A 24,961-nucleotide genomic window follows, 5' to 3' on the forward strand; every position below is an offset into this window, starting at 1 on the left:
GTATCTGGCCAGAACAGTAGATTATGAGAATTTAAAAATCAGAGCTTCTGACGTTAAAAACAAGCGTAATTTGTTTTCCAGCAGAAACTGACGTACACAAATCAGGACCTGTTTTACCACGAAACCCAAGCATTTGTGTTATCTCCGATCACAGAAGCCTGACCAAGCTGGAAGGAGGAGCTGGGCGGGCTGCCCCGGCTGGGCCCTAGGCCCTAGTGCCTCAGCCCCCGGGGAGCTGCATCCTGGGATCCTGCTTCTCCCCAGTGCCCCTTGCTTGCCTGGCCTTGCCTTCTTGCTGCTGCTCTCGTTCTTCCCAAAGTACCGAGTAGGCACCACCAGCTAGCTGCCAGCCTGCAGTGGGATGGGTGCTGCTGCTGGCAGAGGGGAACGGACAGCTTGTGCAAGCATTTTAGGTCATTTTAGGTGACAAAAGAATGGGTGTGTGATAAATAAATAAAACAAAACTAGCATATTTGAGCAATGCTTGTTGCTGGAGCCTTAGCATCTGGTGTATTGACCCAGATGATAAGGAAAGTTCAGTGGGATCAGTAATGACTTAGCAACAGGAAAGCTCTTGTGAGATGTAAATGATCATTCTGGGACCACTTCTCACTTCAGGATTTTGAAACATTTTCCTTTTTTTACAGTGAGAATCTGAGGCTTTTGTGAGAAACGTGTACTGGAGTCTATCACACTACCAGTTTCTGTGAGGTATGGGAACCGTCAATAGCCGCTGAACATCACTCAGTGCGAATATCAAAGTCAGGTTTTGCCTAGGCCTAAAAATCAGCCTTGTGAATGTCACCATCCCTGGTAGCTGTGCCTCATTCTGTGCAGAGACTTCCCGTTACCCCTGCATGTCAGAGATGCTGCACAGATTGGGGAACAGAGATGTCTTCTGAGGAAAATTCAGATTAAAAAAACAGTAGTTGTGTTTCCTCTAACAGCGTCTGCATAAAATGTGTGTTCTCAGTGAAAAAAATACACAATAAATGAAAGCAAAGAACCCAGAAAGTAATTTCTTGGGATAAAGGGTTGGGGGTTTTTACTAATTTTTTTGGTTTTCAGGTTTTTCAATTTCCAAGGAAGGCCTTCATAAAACAAACAAGAAACATTGACTCTTTTAGTGACAATTACTGATTGCCCATCAAATAAAAAAAGGTTTGGCATAACAAACCTTTCTCTTGAGTGTGGGAGACCTGGGCTATTCTTAGACATGGAAACAGCCCTGGACTTGCCTGAACCTTAAGTGTCATAAAACAAGCATGTTTGCTTTGGGTAGGTTACCTTCCTGAAAAAGCCAGCAGCCCCTGCAGATCAGCACACTGCTCTGCATGTCTACATGTCAAAATGCCTTATACTGAAGGTTTAAATGATATTAATAAAAACCTGAGTTCTGCTACCAGAAGAATATTCAGCTAATGAGAAGATACTCTGTGTTTTCTCTCAGTGAGCACCAGACTTACCCGCATGTAGAATTCCCTGCCCTCATTCCCTGATTTGATTTGGAAGATGTAGTACGCTCCAGGGTAGCGAGTTGTTGCTTGCATCTGAAATATGTCAGAGGGCACAGACCGCCCGGACACCATATCCATCACTCTGTACAAGATGGTGAATGGCTGATCTCTGCAACCGGCATTTTCAGCTGGACACATGCAGCGGCTAATTGTCAGAGATAGGATTGTCATCAGGGGTTACAAATTGCTGTAATATCTGATTCTTTATATGCAAATACAGCTGCATAAATAAACAAACAAACAATGTTGTCTACTAGCTAAAAGACTCAATAAAACTTGTAATGAAACTTTTAATGAATTTTCTCCCTTTTAGTATTCTCTATATTGATATTCTGGCCTACCTATATCCCTGCCTTCTTTTTCCTGTCTTCTAAGCCAAAATATCTTGGCATCCTTTGTCTCCTTAGATCCCTTGAAAACCTGTACTTCCTTTAAAGCAGCTCTGCAGGTGTAGAATAACCAGTACATGTTTGTTCTGGGAGCAATTTAAACTGAACTGTCCCCAAAATAATGTTAAATTTCACTGCTGATGCACATAAATGTTGTATTCTTTGTTTAACGGCCTTTTATATACTACATGAAAACATACACTGAGACATCCTGGACCAAACCAAAGCTCTAGCATCAGATGCAGAACCCTAAGGAAGAGCAGGATAGCAAGCCCAGTGGATGAAACTTCCATCAACAGCCCCCAGTGGTATGACTCGGGAAACTCTTGAAACAAAGATGTCTTCTGTGTATTCATCACACAAATGCCTTAATGCATTTCTTATCCATGTCCAGCTTCCCCTTACACCTACATGAGTGTTTGGCATCCACAGTCCCCTGCAGCCGGGAGTTCCGCAGCCCCCTTCACCTCTCTCTGCCCTGCCCCTTGCTGACTTTGATGCTCCCAGCATTCCAATGAAAGGAGAGAGGCCAGTCAGCCTCTGCAGCTCAGGGTTTCATATTTGACCCTGTTAATGGCTGAAGAGTCCTAACTTAATTGTTTTTCACAAGACAGCTGTTCCATAGTTTTGACCATCCTCATTGCTCTTTTTGAACCTTTGTCCAGTTATATGTCTTTTGAGAGGAGGTGAAGGAACTGCACAGCATTGAAGATATGGTGTGTGCTCTAATGATATTCTCTACCTATTAACACCTCAAATTCAGATTGCTTTTCTGACCCCTAGTGAGTACTGCAGATCATGGAACTATCCATAACAACCCTCAAATCTCAGTTTGGACGGATTATGATCAGATCAGTGCTCTTTATTTAATTGTGATTTTGGGATTGTCTTTTTACCTTACATTTAACTACACTGAGTTTCACCTGTCATTTTTATTGCACACTCATTGAAGCTCCTTCTGCCATTCTTTTCTACCCACCCTTTTCTCTACTGTCTTCAGACACTGTTGCAGACTTTGTCCATCTCATGTTTTTTCCTTTTTCCCACATTGCTTACAAATACATTGGACAAAGTAGGTCCAGCTCATACCTCTGCAGACCTTCACTGTGAAAGCTGACAATTCAATACTATATTTCTTTTTTATCTTTCAACCTTTTATTCCTCTGTACCAGGGACTTCTCTCTTACTTAAGGCTGCTTAATTTCCATAATAACCTTATTTGAGGTTCTTTTCAGAAGCCTTTGGATACCCAAACAGACCGCTTCAGCCCATGTGCCCTAGCCACATGCTGCTCATTTCTTCGGAGAACTCTAATAAAGTTGTGAGGCAGGATGTCCCTTTAGAAAAGCCATGTTGGGGCATTTACTGGAAAAGATTTGGGTCTTTTTGCCAGTTTTTTCTATAATCTCCACTACTGACACCAATTTCAGACAGTTCATCTGGCATGCCCCCCATAAAAAGGCTCCTGGCATTGCAAACACCCAATTCCTTCCACAGAAAACACAATTGCAAGGAATTCACTTGGCTTTTATATTGACCACTTCTAGACATATGCCACAAATTGAATGCAGTCACATCTAGACTGCCAAAGCCAAAGCCACCAAACACAGAGATCAAGAGTTCTGGCGCAAGCTGATCTGCAAGGACTCTGTAGTTGGGCTCTGGGGAATTTAGATGCAGAGGCTTCAGATATTCAAATTCCAGTTTAAGACTGCTACCTCTGAAGGTAGGTAAACCCAGAACTGGAAGAACAGAATGTGTTCACTCCTCAGCTGCCCTAATTCCAAAAGGAATGTAAATATATGAATAAATTATAATGGAAAGAAGCTGATTCTTCATCTCTTGCCTTTCTAGAAAATACATTAGGCTACCAAGCAATCCCAAGTAATTGGGTTTAGTGCAAACACTATGAATGAAATACCATTGGGCTGCAATATATATAGATCTGTCTGGAGATGAAATATTTTGAGCCCTAGGCAAATACCTACAAAAATGTAAAAGAATCAGGCAATTTTTACAAATGTGGGATTTATTTTTTTTTTGCTTTCTCAAGTAATTCCAAATTTAGACAGTAACAGTGCCAACAGCCCTATCCAGACATATCCACTTTCTGGACAAGGCAAATCAGTCTGTGGATTTTTCAGCTCTTTTAACCTTTAAGCAGTCGGGAACTACTTGTATCCTGCTATAACTGTCATCTAATATTTTAAAGTACTTCCCAGACACAAGCTAATTAATATTTACAGGAAATACTTATACTAATAAACAGGCTGCATTTGAGCATATATGAAACTCAGTTAGTAATGTAAGTAAATGTCTCTTATTACATTACAAACTTTGCTGTTTTCTTTACTCACTGATAAAAGTGTTTTTCCAGTCTAACTTCCCACACATCTGAGTATCATATCATCATATACCATATTATATCATATCCCACCTGATGACCTGGTAAGGAATTGCAATTTATTATTTCATAAAGCTTACCAATGATAAATGTAGCAACAGCATGTATATATAGCTCTCTAGACACAGTCCACGGCTGCATCGTAAAAATGCAGCGTATTTGGTTCACTCTAGATACACTTCACACAGATACAATTCACTTCTGTGGCCCTGGGTAGGTTACTTACTTCTCATTAATCTGGATATAAGGATCCTCGCATCTTACTGGGTCTAAACATTTATATTCTCCTGGGATATTGAAACACGTTTGCTGTGAAGTGCAGGTGAAGTTTCTGGTTTCACATTCGTTGATATCTAAACCACAAGAAACAAGAGAAAGGCTAAAGCAGGGAAATATGTGTAAGGTATCACCCTTGCAAACTGGTTTCCATCTTAAGGAATTGCCCCAAAATTCATAACAGTCTTGCACCATGAGAAGTGGCTTTTTGATAACTGGCCCCTCTTTTAAGATCAATTTTTACTCCGTTAATTTCTGCTTATTGGAGTGCTCCCATCTGCTAAGTGCTGCAAAAATAGAAAAGACATTGGCTGCTCAAGCTCTCTGACCTTAGAGAATGGGAAAACTGAAGAGATGTGCAGCAGAGAGGAGAGCATCTGAGGGCTTTCCTGCGTAGCTGTTTCCTAGTGAGTAAAGTCTTATTTTCATATCAACATACCAATTCACCTCAGTGGGATTATTCACGTGATGACATTCTTACCAGAATTCCATAATTGGCCCCTATGAATATTTCACTGTGCAATGCCAACACCAAGCATCTCAACTGAAAACCTCTTTCCAGACACAGGACCTATTTTCTGGTCCCCTCAGGTTTTAATCGGTGCAAGAATGTTCTTACCTTGGCAGCTTCTGCTATCGTCAAGCAAGTTATAGCCTGAAGGACAGATACAGTAGTAAGAACCAGGCGCATTCACACATTCGTGCTGGCAGAGGAACTCTGAGAAGCTGCATTCGTCCATGTCTGCAGTGGTAAAACAAAGTTTAGTGTCTTTGGCTTTACAGTCAAAAGAGCGGTCCCACAGGCAGGTGGCCATCCAGGCTATGTGCCCATCACCCCAGCTGGAGGCTGACACCCCCCAGCTCCCTAGAGCTCTGCAGAAACCTGGCAAAATGCTATACAACAAGCTGTTGGTTAAACATTTTTCTCCTAGGGAAACCAAAGCTGCTGCTGAACACAAAGTGCGACTTTTATTTATTTATTTTTCTTTTTGAATACCTGTCACTAGTTGGCTGTTTTCAGTTCTGTTTTACATCAGAGATAGAGCTACTCCAACAACAAAGCTGCAACTGTAATTTGAAAGGAGAGACTTGCCAGGGTGGTGTTGGTTCCTTTTTTTTCTTTTTTTCTGGAGAGCAAACTTCCCATTCCCAGGGCCACATGAGTCCCAGCAGAACTCCTGCAGCCAGCCCTGGCTATTTTATGTTTCTTAGCCTCTAACCAGTTACTTCCAAGGCATTCCAGCAAGACGACAGAGCTCATCCCAGCTTGTGTCAGACCTACTGGAAGGCCCAGCCATCTCCCAGATACCCAGGAAGCTAAGCAGTCTGTCAAATCTCTGATTGAAAACAGAAACTGTGCTCTTTTCCCCTTGCACTCATGAATTGAACAGTCATTGTATTCTGCAGATCTGTGCTCGAGCGAGAAAAACGAACTTCAGAGCTGCACATGGAGGCATCGCTGACTGAGGGGAAAACACATGCAAAGGCGCTAGACTGAGGGAGGCTGCAGTTAATCATTTCCTTATTTCCCCTGTTCTGGGGAAGAAAGAAACAAAGGCCAGAGCCTCAGCCAGGAACTCCCAAGTTCTTATTCCCAGCTCTGACATGTTGACTCTCCCAGGCAAATCACTTTTACTCTTCAGACTGAATTTCCCTTTCTTCTAAATTTGGCTTAGTCCATTTATCTACTTCTGATGTTTTGTGCAGATGGATTGGAAAGTATTTGAAGTCCAAATATGTCCAAGTGGCTTTATGGCTGCAACCACATTATCAAAAAGGAGATGAAAGGAACCCTACACCTACACAGTCCTGTTACTGTGTGACTTCCCCTAGCAAGTTCACTGAAAAAAACACCTTCCTGGTAAAACACGGACTGGGGCCTGACTCCATAAAGGGACTGAGATATCACCCACACCCTCTAGGTGTCCTAGCCCAGACCTCCAGCACATCAGATTCATATAACCTGTGCTCAGCTGCTGTCAAGTGCTGGAGGGACTTAAAGCCCGGAGGGTCCTACATTTCTGCTGCTGACCCCACACAGGACACACACACACCTTTGCTGTTCCTGAATACTTCTGGCATTCTGCTGACTACCTGCAGAGGACCAAATGGTAGGTATTTCACAGCACACCTAATGCATATGCAAGACCTCTGTGATTAAAAAATAATGCCTATGTTGGGAAAGGCAGGTTGAAATCTCTGCCTCTCTCCTTGAATTGGGATAGGGATGCCTCCCATCTTCAAGGTAAGCCGGCTGCTAGACCATGGGCTGTTGAAGTACATCTGAGTCCTGGGTGTCTCATAGGAGTGTCCTCCTAAGCAGCCATTCCCCCTTGCAAGCCTCAGTGGTGTCTAGTGATCACTTGTGAAGTGAAAGAAGCTTATCCAGAGAATTCTGATCAGCTTTGACAAGCATTTTCTTGCACAGAATTCTCAAGAAAAGGTTTTCTGTTCTAAATCTGGGTGGTGGAAAGTCCCTTTTGCTGGCTTAACTCTCAGACATGAATAAGGCTCAAGTACCACCTCTTCTATCACCATTTTGTCCTGGCAATGTTTATATGGCATTGCATTGAACTTAACTGGTTCAGGCCTCAAGCTAGCTCAGGAGCGCATAGAAGGGTATAGGAGTCTAACTTAGAAGCATAAACTCCATCAGAAAGCAGAAAACTTAAGGCAGGTGTTGCAGCTCAAAATGTTAAAAGTGAAAGACCCTTTAGAGATTTGAGTCTTTGTTCCTTCCCTTATAACAAGGAGCTTTGCAGGGAAAAACAACTTTGGAAACACTAATCTATACACATACTGCATATAACATCTTCCCCCTCAGAAACAGCATATTACATCTGTTTACTGTAAATTAAAAAACAAGTATTTTCCAGTGCATTTTTCCTTCCAAGAAATATTGGCTGGATTCTCTAATTTTATCAGGCTGTGGGAACATTAAGCACAGAAATAAGTTTTGCCTTCAATTAAAATAAAGCAATAAAATAAAAACAAAAACAAGAGAGGAAAAAGTATAGTGACATAAGCACAGTTTCTTCTGCTATGTGCTGAACAGATTAGCAGTATCTGTACTAAGAAACCATACTGTTTCTGAAGTGTAGCCAGAGCCATACAGGGGAAACTGAGGAAGATTTCAGGCAGAAGTGTGCAGTAATAAGAGCAAGAGGAATATATGCATTCAACAGACAAAGTATTTCTTTAATCGTGGAAGAATGTTCTAGGACTATCCCTACTTTACTTGCTCTAATAAAGCTTCCTGTTCAGCATTACAAAGCATTTTCCAACGTTTTGCTGTTATCTTGGAGCTTTTTAATAATTAGCTTATTTCTTTAAAACCATTTTTAAAGATGGCAGCCCTCCTCCATTGTGCTTTTCTGGTTATTTGCTATGTGCTTTAACTGGAAGGTCATATGAGTTGCTATCCTGCTGCTAACCATGTACCAAGGCAAAAAACTTTTTAAAAAGCATGTACAAAACAATACATTGGAAAAAGAAAACTTAATAGAATTAAAGAAACTGAAACAATAAATAACTAAAGACAGTTACCACTGCAGTTAACTCCATCAGCTTCCAGTTCATAGCCAGGTTCACAGCGGCAGAGAAAAGAGCCGTAGGTATTGACGCAGGTCTGAGTGCAAGGGTTTTCGCTTGTACATTCATTCACATCTATGGGAAACCAACAACCAATGCATCAGTGGCTTCTCCCCAAACCCTATTTTCAATTCACTACAGTAAAGCAATTCAAAGAGATTAGCTGTACAGTCAGAATGAATTGTTCTGAAAACATATAACCAAGTCAGTATCGTTTATTGGGATTCAGGCTGGTGCCTGGAAATAGCATGTTGGAAACACAACATGTGTGGAAACAAAGCATTTTGGGAATGTCTTCAATCAAAAAAATAGCACAGAAGATGGGGATGAAATATTTATTACAAATGCTTCTGTCTTTATCCTGCAATTTAAAAACCATTGAACAGACCTGAGACAAAATGCAGCAGAGTTTTCTTGAGGACGATAATGCAATGAGGAATGGTCCTCATGGTTACCTAGGGCTAAGACAAAACCAATTTTAATTTTTTTTCCTTTTAGGACAATAGCAGCTTCTGGCCATCATTAGCACTGACTTTCCTTCAGCATGTGGAAAGATGCTCCCTGTTTAGCTAAGGAGAGGCTTTACAAGAGGTTGTGCTGGCTCTGATTGAAGTAGCGCAACACAGCAAAAGGTGGTCTAATGCTCAGGATTCTAGTCTGGAATTTGGGACAGTCAGATCTAATTTACTGATCTGACAGAGTTTTCCGGTCTCAGGTGGGTCATGCAGCCTCAGATTTTGAAAGTAAATTCAGTGCCTAAACTCTTGGTTATTTCAGTGAATTGAGCAACTCTGTATTTTAGGGGTCTTGGGCCTGTGTGCATATTTCTTCTGATACATCGGTGATGTTGCACCCGTACCCCTCTGAGATACTGTGAAACTACAGAAATATCTCAGGTTGACAAACCAGATATGAACATTTTCAAAAGCAATGTTGAGAAGGTTACTTGTATTCCAAAAACTAAGCAAGTTTTAAGGGTGTTGCTGGGTTGGGAACAAAGATTTCAGTTGTGGTTTACCGCACACAGTACCTTGGCATGATCTTCCATCATCGTTAAGGGTAAAGCCTGGGTTGCACGTACAGGAGTAGGAACCAGGCACATTGGCACACAGCTGCTGGCAGTAGCCGTAGCGACATTCATCTATATCTATAGATGGGAAAGATGAAAAGTAGAGTGGTCTGCATTTTCACATGACGATGCAAAGCAGCAAACACACTAAGTAAATGGTACCAGTAACACAGCATAGTGGTTATGGATATAACAGCCAAACTTTCAGGTGTTCAGGCCCAGAGTTATAGATAAAATACACCTCTACCATGAAGAATGTAGTAATGCATTTTTATCCACAACGGACATCTATCAGTACCTCCTATGAACTGACTGTCATTGCTGTGATTTTCGGTGTAATGTGATGTCATCAGGAAGCCCAGAGTCAGTCCCTTTAAGCAGCTACCTTGAAGCACACCTGACACCTGGCACAGTCTGTCAGCACAAGCACAGCCAATGTTGTGGCAAAGTTTTGTCAGAATCAAGATAGAAACCTTTTTTACCTCCACATATACCAAAGCTACTCACTAGAAAAGCATTAAGTATTTGCTACTAAATACATCTTTTAGAGAGGATATTCTTTAAAGACTTTTTTCTGAATAGTTACATTGACTTTTTAGATCAATTTTTGACAGACAAGTTATAGACTCTAAAATATGTAAAAAATAAATGTAATTCCAAAATAATGGTTTGGGCTGAATTGCAGCATTAGCAATACATGCAACTGACTGTTGCAAAGAAAATGCTCTAAGATACATGTGATGGTAAGTGCTAGAATTTTGCCCCTGGACTAAGAACTGGAATGAAAGAGTTGGAGAATTTCTGAGGCTTTACATTTCCTTTGGTATCAACTGGCTTTTGATTTATGGAGATTTTTTAAATGGCTACTCTCAAAGCTTTGAAGTTAAGTTTGTGCAGTAGAAAACCAAGTGCGTTATTTCCAGTCAGATAGCAAGATAACCTAAAGGCTGGGGCCAGCTATGGTATATACGCCAGCAGTAGGCTTGGCCCAAATCCTGCAAAAATGACATAGGTTTTAAGTAAATGAATACCTCATTTCACTGAAACAATACATTACTTTAAAATACATGCTGTGGCTTTTTCAGGGCTGCTTCTTGTGGGTGGGTCGTGTGGATACTGCTCTACTGGCTCCTCCTGTATAAACTTTAGTGGGATAATTGCAACAGATGATAGAAGCGTAGCTTTTTGCAAGTGTGGTTTACTAACAGTGCACCAAAAAAGCCTGTCTCTAAAACCCAACCCACTGATTACAGTAAATGGTCTTTTACTGCTTTATGCCAGCAAAAATCACTTCTCCAAGGCCAGCAGAAAGTATGGAAAATTGAGACTTTTTTGACACTTCGGGAAAAATATAGCAACTCCCAATATAATTTGCTTTTAGCTCTTTGCATTGCCTTGTAACAATCCACCCCATGATTACTTAAAGTGGGCCACACTGGGATGTTATTGCCTATTTTAAATAGCATAAGCAGATACTCAAATCAGTTCAGCAATGCAACCATTTCGGTTCTCTGGTATATCCATCAAGCAGTAAAGTACTTCAGATCTATGTCCAAATCCTGAATGCTGAACACAACCCTTTCGTTTGGGCTGTAACTGGGAGAAGTAAATGGGTAACAAAACAGGTGATTCAGAGCAGAATCCCCTTCCTGCCCTCCCTCATTCCCATCCTGTCAAGTACTCCTGTCCAACCCACAGCACAATCTCTTTTTTCCCAGAGAAGAGGAATTATCAGTGATTAAGGAGCAAGGGCTTGGAGACTATATCCCAGGGGAACAACAAGACAGTGACTCCCCAAAGCAGCTATGGCTGCATAGACCCCAGCTTGGATGAGGCTCAGCTCTGTCCCTGCCAGGTGAGTTGCACAGCAGCTGTTCACAGTAGTTAGGAAAGCAGCCATGAGTCAGTCCTTCACTGGAATTGGTATCTGGGAGGAGAAAGCTGGAAAATAACTGAAGAAGCTCCAGGGATGAATGGGCAGGGAAAGCCCATTCTCCTTCCAGCCGAGGTGTTGTGTCAGAACAGTCCAGCTCTGCAGAGCTGGCAGGCAAACAGACTGAGCCGAGGGGAAAAAAATAATAATGAGAAAACTTTAAACAAAAAGTTGTATCCTATCTCCTAAGTCCTATCTGTGTATCTAAAATTAACATCTACTTCATCATCCCATGGGCAATTCAGCTGAGGGGAATGGGCTGGAGGAGAGGAGAGCTGGAAGGTTTTCCTGTGCTGTTTGTTGAGGGATGCTTTCTTCAACTGGGCTGAGCCGAAAGGATGAATAGGACATTGCTGCAAGGAAAATAGTAAAACTGAAATAAAACTGCTTGGAAGCTACTGAAGCGGCACCCAGTTCAGAGGTAATTTTTTTCTCACCCTCAGGCAAAAGGGTTGGTTGAATCTAGGGACTTACTGGCCTCTTTCTTGGTATCAAGTTCTGGTCCCTTCAGGTCCCCATTGTCATAGTGTGGAAAGGACAGGTCTGTGTGGGAATAAATCTTTTTGTATACATCCTTATGATCACTCGTATATGAAAGGGAATCCTTCAGAATGGGAACATGAAAATACCATGTGTTACATGGACGCTAGTCATGTGGCATTTACATCTACATTTTTGTTCAAGGGAGTCTCTCTGCCAAGCATACCATTGGCACTTAACAAAGATGAAAGGCGGTTTCCACATAGCCGAAGGTTTAACCGTGTCCTTGACAAAGATGGTCAGTGACATAATTTCAACTGTTTACAGGTACACATACACAGATGCTACAATACCATATTGCACGAGGTTTTTACCTAAACACTGGCCTTCTAACAGCCAGTAGCCTTCAGTGCAGGAACAGGTATACCCCCCCTCCGTATTTATGCAGATCTGGGTGGGGTTACACTGGTGAGAATCTGAAGCGCATTCATCCACATCTGCAACACAGAAATATAGCAAGAAAGCATTAGAAATGGCAACGACAAAAGATTGTTCACACTGTACAGGGACTTGCACTCACAATGTGTACACTCGCTCCATGTGAGGAACTGAAGTGCAGTGGACTAGAGAGAATGACCATAACCTGAAATGAAATTCATAATAATAAACATCTGAGGGCAGCGAGAACTGAGGGTTCTCATCATACCTCTCCCTTTTGCAGATGACCTAGTGTTTCTCAGAGCTCCTCAAGAAAGAGATCACGTTACCTCAAGCTTTTGGTTACTTCTACATTTTGCTTTGTCACTGAACTGGGATTTCCATGCCACAGGGCAGTGTTCAGCCCTAGGGAAAGGCTGCTGAAAGGGCTATATAGCCCCACTGCAGAATAAAAGGTGAACGGGAGTTTGAGAGATGTACAAACACGGCTCAGACATATAAAAAAAAATTACTTCCTACCCCCACCAACACAGATTATCTCACTGTAATTTTTCTGACAGAAGGTTCAACCAAAATCAACCTTTACCTGACAAGAAAAATGTGTATTTCCCTGGAATCAATTTCCTGACAATAAAATTCTTTTCATTTTTTTTAACCATCTCTGCTGTTTTTAATGTATTTGGGTTTTTATTACAACCCTTTAGGGTGTTTTTATTATGGGCTTTTTTTTATTTTTAATTTTTTTATTTTTGCAAAAGAGGTGAATAGCATTCCTACATTTATATAAGCCAGGACCCTGGAACCCAATTGATTAAAAATGCCTTTCAGAGTCAGAAGTTCAATTTGAATCCCTCCTTGCTCAGTCTCTTCCCTGATGTTTCTGGCATTGGGTTTTCCTCTAGATGTCAGAAATGGAAATAGCAAAAGATAAATTGTGTCATTTTTTCAGCCAACTCTATGTTTTATTTATTTTATTTATTGATATCTAAACTATTTCTGTTTTTTATTCCAGCACACTGTGCGCTGGATTTTGCTGAAGTACTATGTCATCTATGCAATGCTACTCTCTTGATCCCCCCTGATTCTTATTAACCCAGACTTTGTTGGGTCATGACTCAAAAGTATCTCAGGCACTGGTGTGGTGCAGGCAGCAGAGGGCAGGAATTGCATCTCAGTATCTGCCCCCGAGGCAGCTAGCACAGCCAGTCACCTGTAAAATCCCAGCAGTCATGAAATAACTGACCCAATCTACCACAGCAGCATATCTGATATGTTTGGACATATAAATCAATATATACATGTTATATATATGGAGAGAGTCTAGAGTTCTTATCTTGCCAACATCTGTAACCAGAGCAATTTATGGTGAGTCAAAGCTGGTAAGATAACAAAAGCGGCACAATTAGAGGTAATTAGCTCTGTTGGAATTCAGTTCCCATGTATTTATTGGCCAGATGAAGGTTGGCAAAACACTGGGGAAGTGGGAAAGGGGTAAGATAACAAGTCTAGACTATATAAGTAGATAGATATGCTGTTCAGTTCAGCTATTGCTTCTGTGTTTGGGCTAAAAATTCTAGATCCTCCCTTCATACAGCATATCACACATAATTGGTCGTATTTGAACACAGATTTTATCTAACCATAGATTTAATAAGAATGATATTAATGTTTTTTCTATATGAAAAAGCTTTCTATTTGTCATGTTTGCTTATTGTTTTAGGAGTGGGACCCTGGGATCTGGCCAATTCTGCTGTTTTTAACCTGCCCCAAGCTTAAAAAGATTTTAATTTTCCATGCTTCCTCCTTCCAGTAATATTAATAAGTGAAGCACAGTGGAGCCAAAATGAAGGTCTGGGTCTTACCACCACGTATAGTAGCAATGCTCTTTGAAGACTATAGGTCCTCCACTCTTCTGTGGTGTATCTTTCTTTCAGGGGTACAACATGCATCCTTTACTAAAAGCAAGAGGTGGCTACAGGATCGGTTTTATTCCTGAGTCATCTTTGTAGCAGTTGCATAAGCAGCAGTACAATCGCTTCAGAAAAGTAAGACATTGATCCTCTTTTCTTTGCTATCTGCCAAACAGATTTCTATGCTTACTCCCAGTCTTCACCTTCTGTGGCGGTATTGGAGAAATATTTCCATTCAAACACAACATTTTTTACAGTGGAGGCTACCTGTGGAGTTTCTGCTCCACAGAAAACTTGATCAGCCTGAAGCTGTCTATGCAGAACACCTTGACTCCCCACATTTTACACTGAAAAATACCTCACTGACTTCATTGATGAAGTTTCATGCAGCCAACAGGTATATACAGCTTTACTGGTGGCATCAAATCTTTCTGCATGGCCCTGAACACAACACCCAGTTCTATATTAAGTGTCTCTGGCTTTCTCTAAGATTGCCCCTCACCGTGATGTGCCATTAAACTCTAACAGACCCAGCCAATGCAATCTAATCAATGAGTTTTGGCAAGCAGCCTTCTCAGTTCAAACAGGTAGTATAATCCCAGCCTGTTTGCCAACAGTTGTTTACATTACATGGGCTGACTAAGTGAAAGCTGATAATTTGTGCACTGAAAAAAATGTCGGTGCAACAACTGGCTAACCATTAGGTATCCTCTTGAAGAACATCAGGGCTGGGAGACAGAGGGTGCCTTGCCCAGCCCACTTACACAAGTACAGCATACAGCGAGAACTGGTGTGGCTGATAAAGTAAAAACCAGACATTTGACAGCAAAAGGAAAAAAAAGAACCCCAAAATTATTTCCACTGCGGAGAAAACTAGCCATAAAACTTCAAGAGATTGCCTATAATAGATTCACTAGACTTAAGTGCCAGCAAAGAAACTGTATTAAAACACTCCCAGGGCATTTTTGGTTGATTGGAAAATTTCAAGTGGAAACAACCTGACAACTAGTCAATAATGTGTAAACAATTTCTTATTCTTGTTGCACAGCTTATGTCTGTCCCATACAGACATAAATCTTAGGTGTGTTCATGCCCTGGGAATACCACCTCAAAGCTCATTCATACCACCTTTGCCCTTGGGTTAATGAGTAAAACTGTGATGCTAAATGTATGTGATACTAGGTTGTCAATAGTTTTGTAGGTTCAAAGTAGGTAAGACAAATTCAAAGAACAAAAAATTGTAAGGACTACTCAATCCAAGGATAGCACATGTGGCTAAGAAGTCCCTTAAATGCAGTCTTCTGGAGCCTGGAAGAGTTCCTCTAACTCAGCATAACTTGTGTTGCAGTCTTCACCATGGAAGGAAATACCACAATGAGTTGTCTAAGCCCCAGAGTAAAGTCTTATTAGCTGAGAGTAGATGAGTTACTAAAGTGAAGCAAGCTAGCAAGAAACCCCAGAAACCCCACTGGCCCCTATTCAAGATGTTAACAGATTGTGATATCTGATGATTTTGGCATCAGTACCATGAAAGCATCAGATGATGTCACCCATCACTGATATCCAAGAATGGTTTTCATTACACTGAACCTATTTTAGTATTTTTCATCACCAAGATCCTTAGAAAACATTACCTGCATCCCAAGAGCAAGTCTAGGTTTTACCAATAGCTAGCGTTATTGAATACCTCTTCAGTGATTTTGGCTAGATTACTGAGTATGTGGCTATAACAAGAATTGCCATGAGGTGAACTAGGAAGTAAATGTAAATTAGATCTGTCCTCAGTGAAAACAGTCTAAGGTACCCAGTAGTCACCATGCAGTACAAGGAGCCATGGCAGCAGCGACCACTCTGTAAGTCATGTGCTGAGAATTTACCCAGGGGGAACTCATCCTTGCTCTTAATCGTCTATAGGGATAACAAAATCCCTGTCATAGTTCAGCCTCACCCACTGTTTAGCATCTAAAACTATTCAGGGCAGGGCCTGTCCTCTTATATGCAGAGCCAGTTCACAATTATTCCATTTTTAGTTGAAGCCTTCAATCCTAATACAAATCAAACTGTACTACAAAATCCTGCAGTGTCCCCACTGGGTGATAAATATCAGTGTCCCTGGATTTTAATAAGGAAATTCAAGACTAAGGAATTAAAGGACTAGCCTGCAACCACTCAACAAGAAAGAAGTAAGAACAGGTCACAGACATTTCTGACTTGCAGTCCTTCATATAGCCCAATACAAGCTGCCCCTATTATATGAATGCGTAAAGATGTGACTTTTGCAGAAATTTTGTGCAGCCTCTACATTGGCTAATGAGATCTAAAGGAAAAGATTAACCATCATTTTGAAAGCATTATGTTCTACTAGGAGACCTCAGAGACATCAAAGGCTCTTTCAGCTAAAATTTGTGCTGCTCACAATGTTACTGTTCTACTGTAATGGTGCGTTGAACCTCAAAGTTTCCACTAGTTACTGAAAGAGAGGGAACTATTGACACAGTCAGTGGCAAACTGGAAGTGTTATCTAGTTACCACACCTCTTCTTGCCCTTACAGACCAGACTGGCACTGTTGCTGTGAAATTACATATGAAAACAAGAGGATGTTAAGGATCATCATACCTAATAATTTTGAATAAGCCTGAATTTTCCCAAGTGACTAGTGACTCTGGGTGCCTCTTTAGACATTCTTGATTCTAAGACAGCAGCTGTTCAGCACTTAAAAACACACTAGAGAACCAAAGCAGAGCGGGATGGATCCCTGCTCAAAACTCTTGCCAAGGAGCGCTTGGCTAACGATGGCCCTGGATGTCTCAGCTCTTGATTATGCTGCTGTGTGCTATCAATTTAGCAGCCATCTATATTCTCTCATCTGTCCTTCCAGTTGTGTTCATATTACTGCTCCCACAGCTAGTTCCAAGGGCAGAATTTCAGGCAGCAGTCCAGACTGAAATTAAAATTTGACCTGAAGTGGGAACAATTCACTTTGTTACGCCCCAGCTGAATACTGAGAGCAACCACATGGCCCATCCAGACCACTGCTCTCTGCCTCCTAAGAAATGCCACCTAGAATGAACACACAGCTTCATGGCTTGAAGCCATGAGTTTAAAGATTTTTGGTTTACTGGCTGTATGAGAGAATAGGTAGGCAGCATCTCCGTGTACGTTTCTCAGGAAGCCCTTGCTGCAAGAGCCTGAGCTTGAATACTTCAAAATGAACCACATCCCTCTCTCTTAGCTCAGTGTGTCTACCCCAAAAATTTATGCCTGTGGCAGTTTGGTCTAGCAACCCTGGGGTGTGATGTTCTGTTTGCTTGACATTTTGACAGAGGTGAGGTGGCTGGGGCAACAGGGTTTCATTTGGGGATTGGAAGGGTGGAGAAAGTGTTTTTTTATATTTCTGGCTCACTGGTTGCCTTTTGTGGGATGTGATGTGCCGATGCTTTGTTTTTATTGGTACAGATTGTATTCTTAATGGATGGCAGGATGCCTGGTGACTGGATAGATATCTTTTACAATGTCAAAATAAATAAATGAACTAATTGTGTTTAGCATGCAAATTACTGGCTTTGTGTTTTATAATCTGTAAAAGCTAGCAGTAATCTTCATGGATTCTTCAGAATTTAGCCACATCATAGAACAATGAATAAAATTTTTTATTTCATTGTCCACAAATCTAAAAAATGGAAATAATTAAAAAGTCATGCATACAAAAAAATGGGGCAGCATATTAATATAGTCAGAAAGAAAACCTACATGCCAAACTGCAGCACAACACCACATTGCACCAGGGAGGCTAATTGTTATCAGAAGATGTAGTAATCTTTTATACTGACTCATGTCCACAAAGAATGCAGGACCGAGGCCACTCTCATTTGTGTCAATAACATTGCAAGAAATCACAGCATAAAAAGAAAAACAATAATTCGTTGAATTAAGACCAGACATTAAATATTGCTCAAATGAAAGGGGCTAAAACTAGGAGACCAGAAATCTCAAGAGGGAATCATAAACGTGGAACCATGCTGTGAGTGTCTACAGGATCCTGAGGATCTGGTTTTGGTTCATCATTTTCCACATTTGGGATAAAATGCAGAGGATCACAAGCTGGTAGAATTAACAACTAAAAAGTGAACAGAATTCTTATATAAATGTAATTTACTAGGTATGGTGGGCACATTTGAAAGTGCATTTCAAGACAGACAAATGCAAGGTCATATATCAAGAGTAAAAAACACTAGTCATTAAAATAACTCTGGGGTCATTAAAGATAATCACTTGAACATGAACCTTTGTTGACACAGTGTTGCTGAAGGACAAGCATAAACATGAGAACACTGAGTAGACACAGGAAACTGTTCTTACCACTATGTATTGCATTAGTAAAATAACTACTGAAATAGATTTTGGTGTCGACATTTCAAAAAGCGATATTACAGAGATCAGAAAACCTCCAAAGAGTAATTCCAAGCCATGAAAATTTGTCTTAGAGTATGATAGTGCTCCATTTAATAATCTATTTATGAAAAGGTTCAAGGTCTATTTGCCTGTGATGTATAAGCATCTCCCTGGAAACAAAGATTTTAGCTGGAGATGGTCACTAAAGCTAGCAAAAAAGAATGGGATGGGCTTCAGTGTTTAGAAGACAAATTCAAAACAAAAACAAGGCAGAAACTTTAGTAGTACTGTACATTAATGAATTGAAAAACATAATAAAGCACATAGTAGCTGTTCCCTTACTTTAGGGCTTATACCTGAACAGTATTTCTTCTTTGAAATATGCTGTAGCAAAAAACAGTGTGCTTGAAACATGAATTGCTGGGTAAGGTTCTATGGCCTATGTCACAAAAAATACAGATTACATGGTCAAAGTGGTGTCTAAGAAGTCTTAATCAAATGATTTAACATCATTCAACATTTAGTTATTTTTATCTATATCCATAACCATCACACCTGAGATGTTCTGCTTGCTAACATCTTTCTTCATTTCCTAGGCCATTAGGAGATCTATCTTGGCCAGTGAAACTATGGAAAATGGGGACAAGAATTTTTAAAGTTCTTCCAAGTGATTTCTTCTTTGCAAAGATTCAAATATATGCATGTGCAAACTTTCATTTTTATCAATATTTTATCAATTATTTTTATCAATAAACATGATTTTTGGTGAGAGATATTGTACCTCTAATGTTGGTAGCAACTACAGAAAAAATATGGAAAACTGGAAAATGTTGATAATATTCTTACGTTAGAAGATGTTGAGTCATTAGCCTAAGGATGTTGGGCATGCCAACCACCTTCATTGGTTGGAGGAGGACACATAGACTGATTGCATTCTTATGAAGCATGAAGCAAGATAAAGGGGAAGAATCTAAATTATTATCACAGACAACCTGTTGAATCAAAGAACCCAGAGAGAACTAAACTGCATGTTAGTGGGCATGCAGGAAGTAGGAGATTGTCTAGCAAACGAAGTGACTCCAAGGGGTGGAAAACCAGGGGAGGAAGTGAACAGACAGGAGGAGGAGGACCAGAGGTACTTAGGAACTAGAAGCACCTGCCCACTTGAAGGTGAGGCTGAAAAACTATAAGCAAAGACAGTGTTTTGCCTTTTTTATGGTCAGAAAAACAGGACTTTGTGAATAAACAGAATATTTTGCATTAAAGAATACAGAAGGAAACAAAATCCTTAAGATCAGCTCATCAGTTCAGAGACAATATTGGACTTGTTCAGGAAAAGGCTTCTTTGGCAAAAAGAACTTTAAAAGAAAATAATGAGTTTCCTTTTGGTATTTATGAGCATGTGGTTACGTACCACATGGCAAAGTAAACGCATATGGAAAGCTTACCAAAGAAGGTGCATCCCGAGGAGATTATTTGCACCTGCCACAGGCACAAGGGTGACTACTGCCTTACTGCCTTAAGTCCATCCACTGGTGCTGAAAGTGGTGGGATCCATGACCTCGCTTACCCCTGCACATGGCTCATGCTCAAGGTGCTGTGACCATTCCACTCTCTCTATGACAGCTCCTTTCCCTGCTGGCTGGCAAGCTGATAATACCCCTAGCGGAGAGCTATCATGGAAGGATGTGGACTTGTCATCTCTGAGGTAGAACCACATTCTTGGAGACTTCGGCAATTAGAAGAGGAACTTTGCTTGGACTCTGTATTCAAGAGGGAAGCCAATGTGGACAGCAGATTTCCAAGACAATATGCTTTTGGCAATGTGTGCTGTTTTGCAGATGGGCTGTTACATTTTGTTCTATTTGGAACATATTTAGCATGCATGACTTCCTTTCTTAAGTGATGAATTCTGATAATCATGCCACAAATTTCTGTGGGTCGCAGTAGTAGCTATGACTGTGTTTTCTTCTTTTGATCAGCCATTGACAAAAGTAGGTATGTTTTTGCCATCATGATTATTTGAAAGCCATTAGCACCATGGGGTTCAACGCAATAAGGCTGAAGATTAATTTGACAGTTGAGACCACAGGTCGTGCAGATTGAAAAAAAGTCTACCATGGAAAGTCTTCTTCCCCTTGTACTAGGAGGTGTGGTGATTTTGGGGCCCTACTTCTTTATTTTATTCTGTCTGTGTTTTAGTCCTGCTCTTGTACCATCACAACCCCAGGAGTTCACCCCACTCTCGAGATACAAGGTTCTTGCAGAGAGGCACACGGCTGCAAGCTCATTCCAGAATCTCTGTCTGCTCAAACACTGAACCTTGTTCAGTCATTTATAACCCTTAGGGCTCCATTTTAAAATAATACAAAGAATGGATGTCTATTTTTTATAGGAATAATTGCAGGCCAGGACTAAACATCCGAGCTCAGCAACATGGGTATCAGTTCCAAGATTACTTGGAACGGAGCACTTTCCCCAAACTTCTCCCCCACTCCTTATTTGGACACTAAGAAATAATTTCCTCAGTAGTAGATTTTTACTCAGTGAAATCACATGTTTTCTCAAAACTTTTTTTTCTCAAGATAATTACATTTGATAAGAAAAGGGGAGAAATAACAATGCCACATTCCTAAAGTGCAGACTGAAGCCAAATTCAAACTGCTGCTGTGTGGGATCAGTGTTTTTTTCAAAGGACGACTGACCCTGCTGAGCTTGGACACAATCCAGTATCAACTCCCTAAACACCTGTTTAATTGCATATTTCAGTGTCTGAGGAATGGCTGTTGGTTGCTGAATTCATTTTCTATCTACATCCCATATGCATTATGTTATTGTTTGATTGCTAAACAAGGATTAAAGTGGGTTTTTTTTTCACATAGATAGTCAGCCTGGAAGTGGATACTAAACAGTGTGAGTGAATCTGTAATGCTGCTCCTTCTGCCTGGTATGAAAATTGCTCAACATGTGTCACAGGTTCTAGATCTCCTGCCAGCTATCTGAGCCTTTCTTTAGCTAGCACACTTCTAACATTATTCAAAGATGATAAACAACAGCTAAACCATGAAAGGACTTTGCTCTTTGACCACAGTTCTAGTCCTGCTTTTGTGATTGAGATTTGTAAGACAGCCATGCAGGTAAGTGCATAGCAATGGGACAAAAGGGGCAGCATCCTCTTCTCCTTCTGCTCAGAACAGACCTGTGCATGGTTCCTACACTTGGCATCACCTACATGACCACAGCTCCTCACTCCCATCAGTTCCCAGGGTTCCGTGCTGGTACAGGATCACACCTGGTGGTGTGGACTATTCCCAGTGTCCCATAAGAGCTTTTGCACAAATGCACAGTCTGCATGTTTATTCTGGGATCAGAGATGAGACAGAAACTACTGATTTCAGCAGAGGGCTTTGCTCAAACATGGGAACTCCGTGGACTGGAGCATAACTGTGTTCTCTGAATTCATGATTGCCTGTTGCATATTCTGCACAACTTATAAAATCCATGGTCATTGCATGTGATTTGGGAAATCTTGGTTATTTCCCCGCTGCACTTACACTATTCCAAGAAGCTGTGTTACAGCAGAACAAGAGTGACCCAAGTACTGTGCCAGAGTGGGGTAGGGATATGTTAGCATCCCACCGATAACACTGAACCAGCTGAATTAGGAGGTACCAAGCAGTTGCTACTAATAATGGTTTCATCTTCATCAGCAGGAAAGGTATTTGTCAGCTGAATAAATAAAGCGTTACTGTTGTACTACCCATTTCTCAAAATTACCTCTTTTCTACAATCATATGCTACACAGATCTCCTGGTAGGGTCGTGAGAGGAGCCAATGAGCATTTACTGAGAATGCTCCCAGCTGCTAGGACGTTACGTAAGTGGCACTTTCTATTGCAATGGAAATGAAAAAGATGTGCAATCAGGGCCAGGAAACGTACACTAAGAAATTAAAACAGACCTCTAGCAAAAGTTCTCCCTTTGCTGGGTGATATGAAATAGTCTTATACAAGAACCTCTAGAGAAGGCTTATAAAATTTCACAGCAGAACCATTAACACTGAAAAAGTGAATTTTCTATGGCTGAACTGTGTATTTTCCCTGCAGTTCTATGGGATAGTTTAAAAAGACCCTGTAAGAAGGAATATATTAAAAATATAGGACTTTAAAGCACTATTTATAAAGCTTTTAAACATGCATGTGAAATCCTATTGGCTTCTCCTCCAGTGAATTATTTCAAAGACTTTTCTGTTAGGGTACAGAACATGAGAGAACTAAGAGAACTGCTATTCCAACTTTTGCTCCCTGGGGAGCTTTGAGCACAAATAGTCCAGCCAGCTGGTTAGCCAATTGGTGGTCAGTTTACATTTCCTCTAATAAGTGAACTTCTTGACCGTACATTTTAACTGAGTCATTAAGAGCTCCTTTTCCAAGCATTTTGGCATGCTAAAGAGGTCTGAGACTGTGAACAGACCACAATAACTAGTAAAAAGAACAGCCCTACTTTTAATATGGCAGAAGAAATTGATCCAAATCGATCCAGAAATTAAAGCCACAATCAAAACAAAAGGATACAACTATCCACCTGCAGGACATAACAGAAACTATTATTGGAAGGGTTGCTTCTTCCATTAAAAGGCAGCCACTTTAGATTTGCAACATGACAAAAGCTTAACCACTGCTCAAGCATGTTGTGCAAACAACTGTGGGAGTGAAGCATTTGAGATCTGAAAATACAAGAGAGATTCTAGGTCTGCAATGTGTACATACCCCTATAGAGAGTTCAGTATGGATGCTCTAGTCACTCTCACAGGAAACCTTTAAAAAGAAGACCCCATGTATCTATAGAAACAAGGGAACTCCATTGTGGGGAACAGGAATAGTAATATGAGTTTCATTACTAACTAGTCTCTCACAAAGCTGCAGCAATCATCACCAGCATCTCATTCAGGAAACGACTGGATTCAAAGGTACTTGGCTTGAGCATGCAGGGAGGCTCCAGCCAGAGGTGGCATGGCTGTAGATTGCCTCATGTTGCTTGCACTGCATGAGTCAAACACACATGCAATAGAGGCTGCAGTGCTTTGTCTTCCTGCAGGAATCTAAGACATTATTCCATGAACTTAGCTGATAAAATCAGGGAGAAGAGCCTGGCTGCACCAACAGTGCCTGCAGAACGTGCCTGGATGGGCAGTTTTATATTTGCTATACACAACTCGGTACTGACATTGCTAGTCTGCCCAGGTGCAGCCACAGGCTCTGCAGGCAGTGGGAGTTAGAAGTCCTTCTTAGATAGGGAGAGCTTCAGATCTCTGCCCATGGCAGTAACCCTTACCAGCTGCTCTAGGAGCTGTCATGATCGACTATGAAAGAGTGTTATGTTTGGCAATAAGGGCACTGTGGAGCTTATCAGGGGAGATATTTTTTTTCGTATTTCATGCTGACACATGGACAGATTTGAAACTCAGATGCTTTATAACAGTCTCAAAAGTGCCACAAAGCCAAGGTAATTCTTGCATAAATGTTAGGGCCTTTTGGGCTCTTTTGTAAGCAAAGAATGGGTAGTGGACAAAAGCCAGTAGAGAAGAAAAAATCTTTGAGAATTATCCTCTGCAAATACTGGCTTCCAGTCTCAGACATCTGTGTCCTCATTACTGTTAATAGCAAAGAGCTATGCATGTTGGGCAACATTCCCCTCTGAGTGTATACATAGCAAGCCATCTATTTATTTACTTCTGTGGTGGTGATCATTGGAAAAGGCCTATAATCCCTACTCAAATAACTGGCCTTAACTCAGATTTGGCATTCACTGTTTTATGATTGAGCCACATTTGCTTGCAATGTTCCAAAAATTGCCACTAGCCAACTGGGTTGCAAACCTTCCTGGATAAATAAAAACTGTGGATATGGGAGGTTTACTTTGTTCCAATTAGTGTGTGATGTGGATGTCTACCGGCAGTTCTCCTGCTCTCCTTACTCTCAGTTCATAGCTCCCTGGAAAAAGAATTGTTTAATCTCAAAGAGCTTTCTCCCTCCCTTCCTCTCCCTCTTCCTCCCACCCCCCTCTCTGTTTTAAACCCCATTTTGTTACCTTTAATGCATAAATTAAGACAGAAACCTTAAGATTTGTGAAATCCTGAGATAATAAGCCCCCAAAGCAGATGTGCCAAGCCTTTAGAAGCAGAAAGTTGAGTTCTGTCTAGCTCCAAGAACTGCCAGTTTTGAGCAGGACCATGACAGGTTGTGGATGGTTGTGAAACTCCCAGGCAAGACAAGATGTAGGGCTAAAATTGCAGCAAAGAAAATTCCTAATAAAGCTTACCTAATACTTGCAAGAGTCCTGGACCCTGTCTGTCAATCAATAAATCAATCAAGATAAGGGCAGATCATCTTCCCCTGTACTGATCCTGGCGTAAAACTGATGTGTTAATCTGGACGGTCTTGGCTGAATTTGCACCCTGTGAAACTCAAGGTTCACTTCACTGAAAAGCTGAGAATAAAATCCTTCACTTCTGATTATTGTTTCTACTTCACTATATGAGCTTTCATCCAAAGATTGTACA

At 41.0% G+C, this 24,961-nt stretch overlaps 1 protein-coding gene across 1 annotated transcript in view; it reads right to left on the reverse strand.

Annotated features, from left to right (window-relative positions):
* The window catches only part of FBLN5 (fibulin 5), a 64,441-nt gene that overhangs the window by 6,708 nt on the left and 32,772 nt on the right, over positions 1-24,961 (reverse strand). Inside the window, exons 5-10 of the mRNA XM_080396732.1 lie at positions 12,034-12,156; positions 9,208-9,324; positions 8,133-8,252; positions 5,206-5,328; positions 4,537-4,663; positions 1,467-1,662 (exon numbers count right to left, since the gene is read on the reverse strand). Of these exons, the coding sequence (XP_080252858.1) occupies positions 1,467-1,662; positions 4,537-4,663; positions 5,206-5,328; positions 8,133-8,252; positions 9,208-9,324; positions 12,034-12,156 (806 nt within the window). The remainder of the gene's footprint in view (positions 1-1,466; positions 1,663-4,536; positions 4,664-5,205; positions 5,329-8,132; positions 8,253-9,207; positions 9,325-12,033; positions 12,157-24,961) is intronic.

The sequence above is a fragment of the Falco punctatus genome, assembly GCF_963210335.1.
Source record: "Falco punctatus genome assembly, chromosome: 7".
In the NCBI taxonomy this organism is placed as follows: domain Eukaryota; kingdom Metazoa; phylum Chordata; class Aves; order Falconiformes; family Falconidae; genus Falco; species Falco punctatus.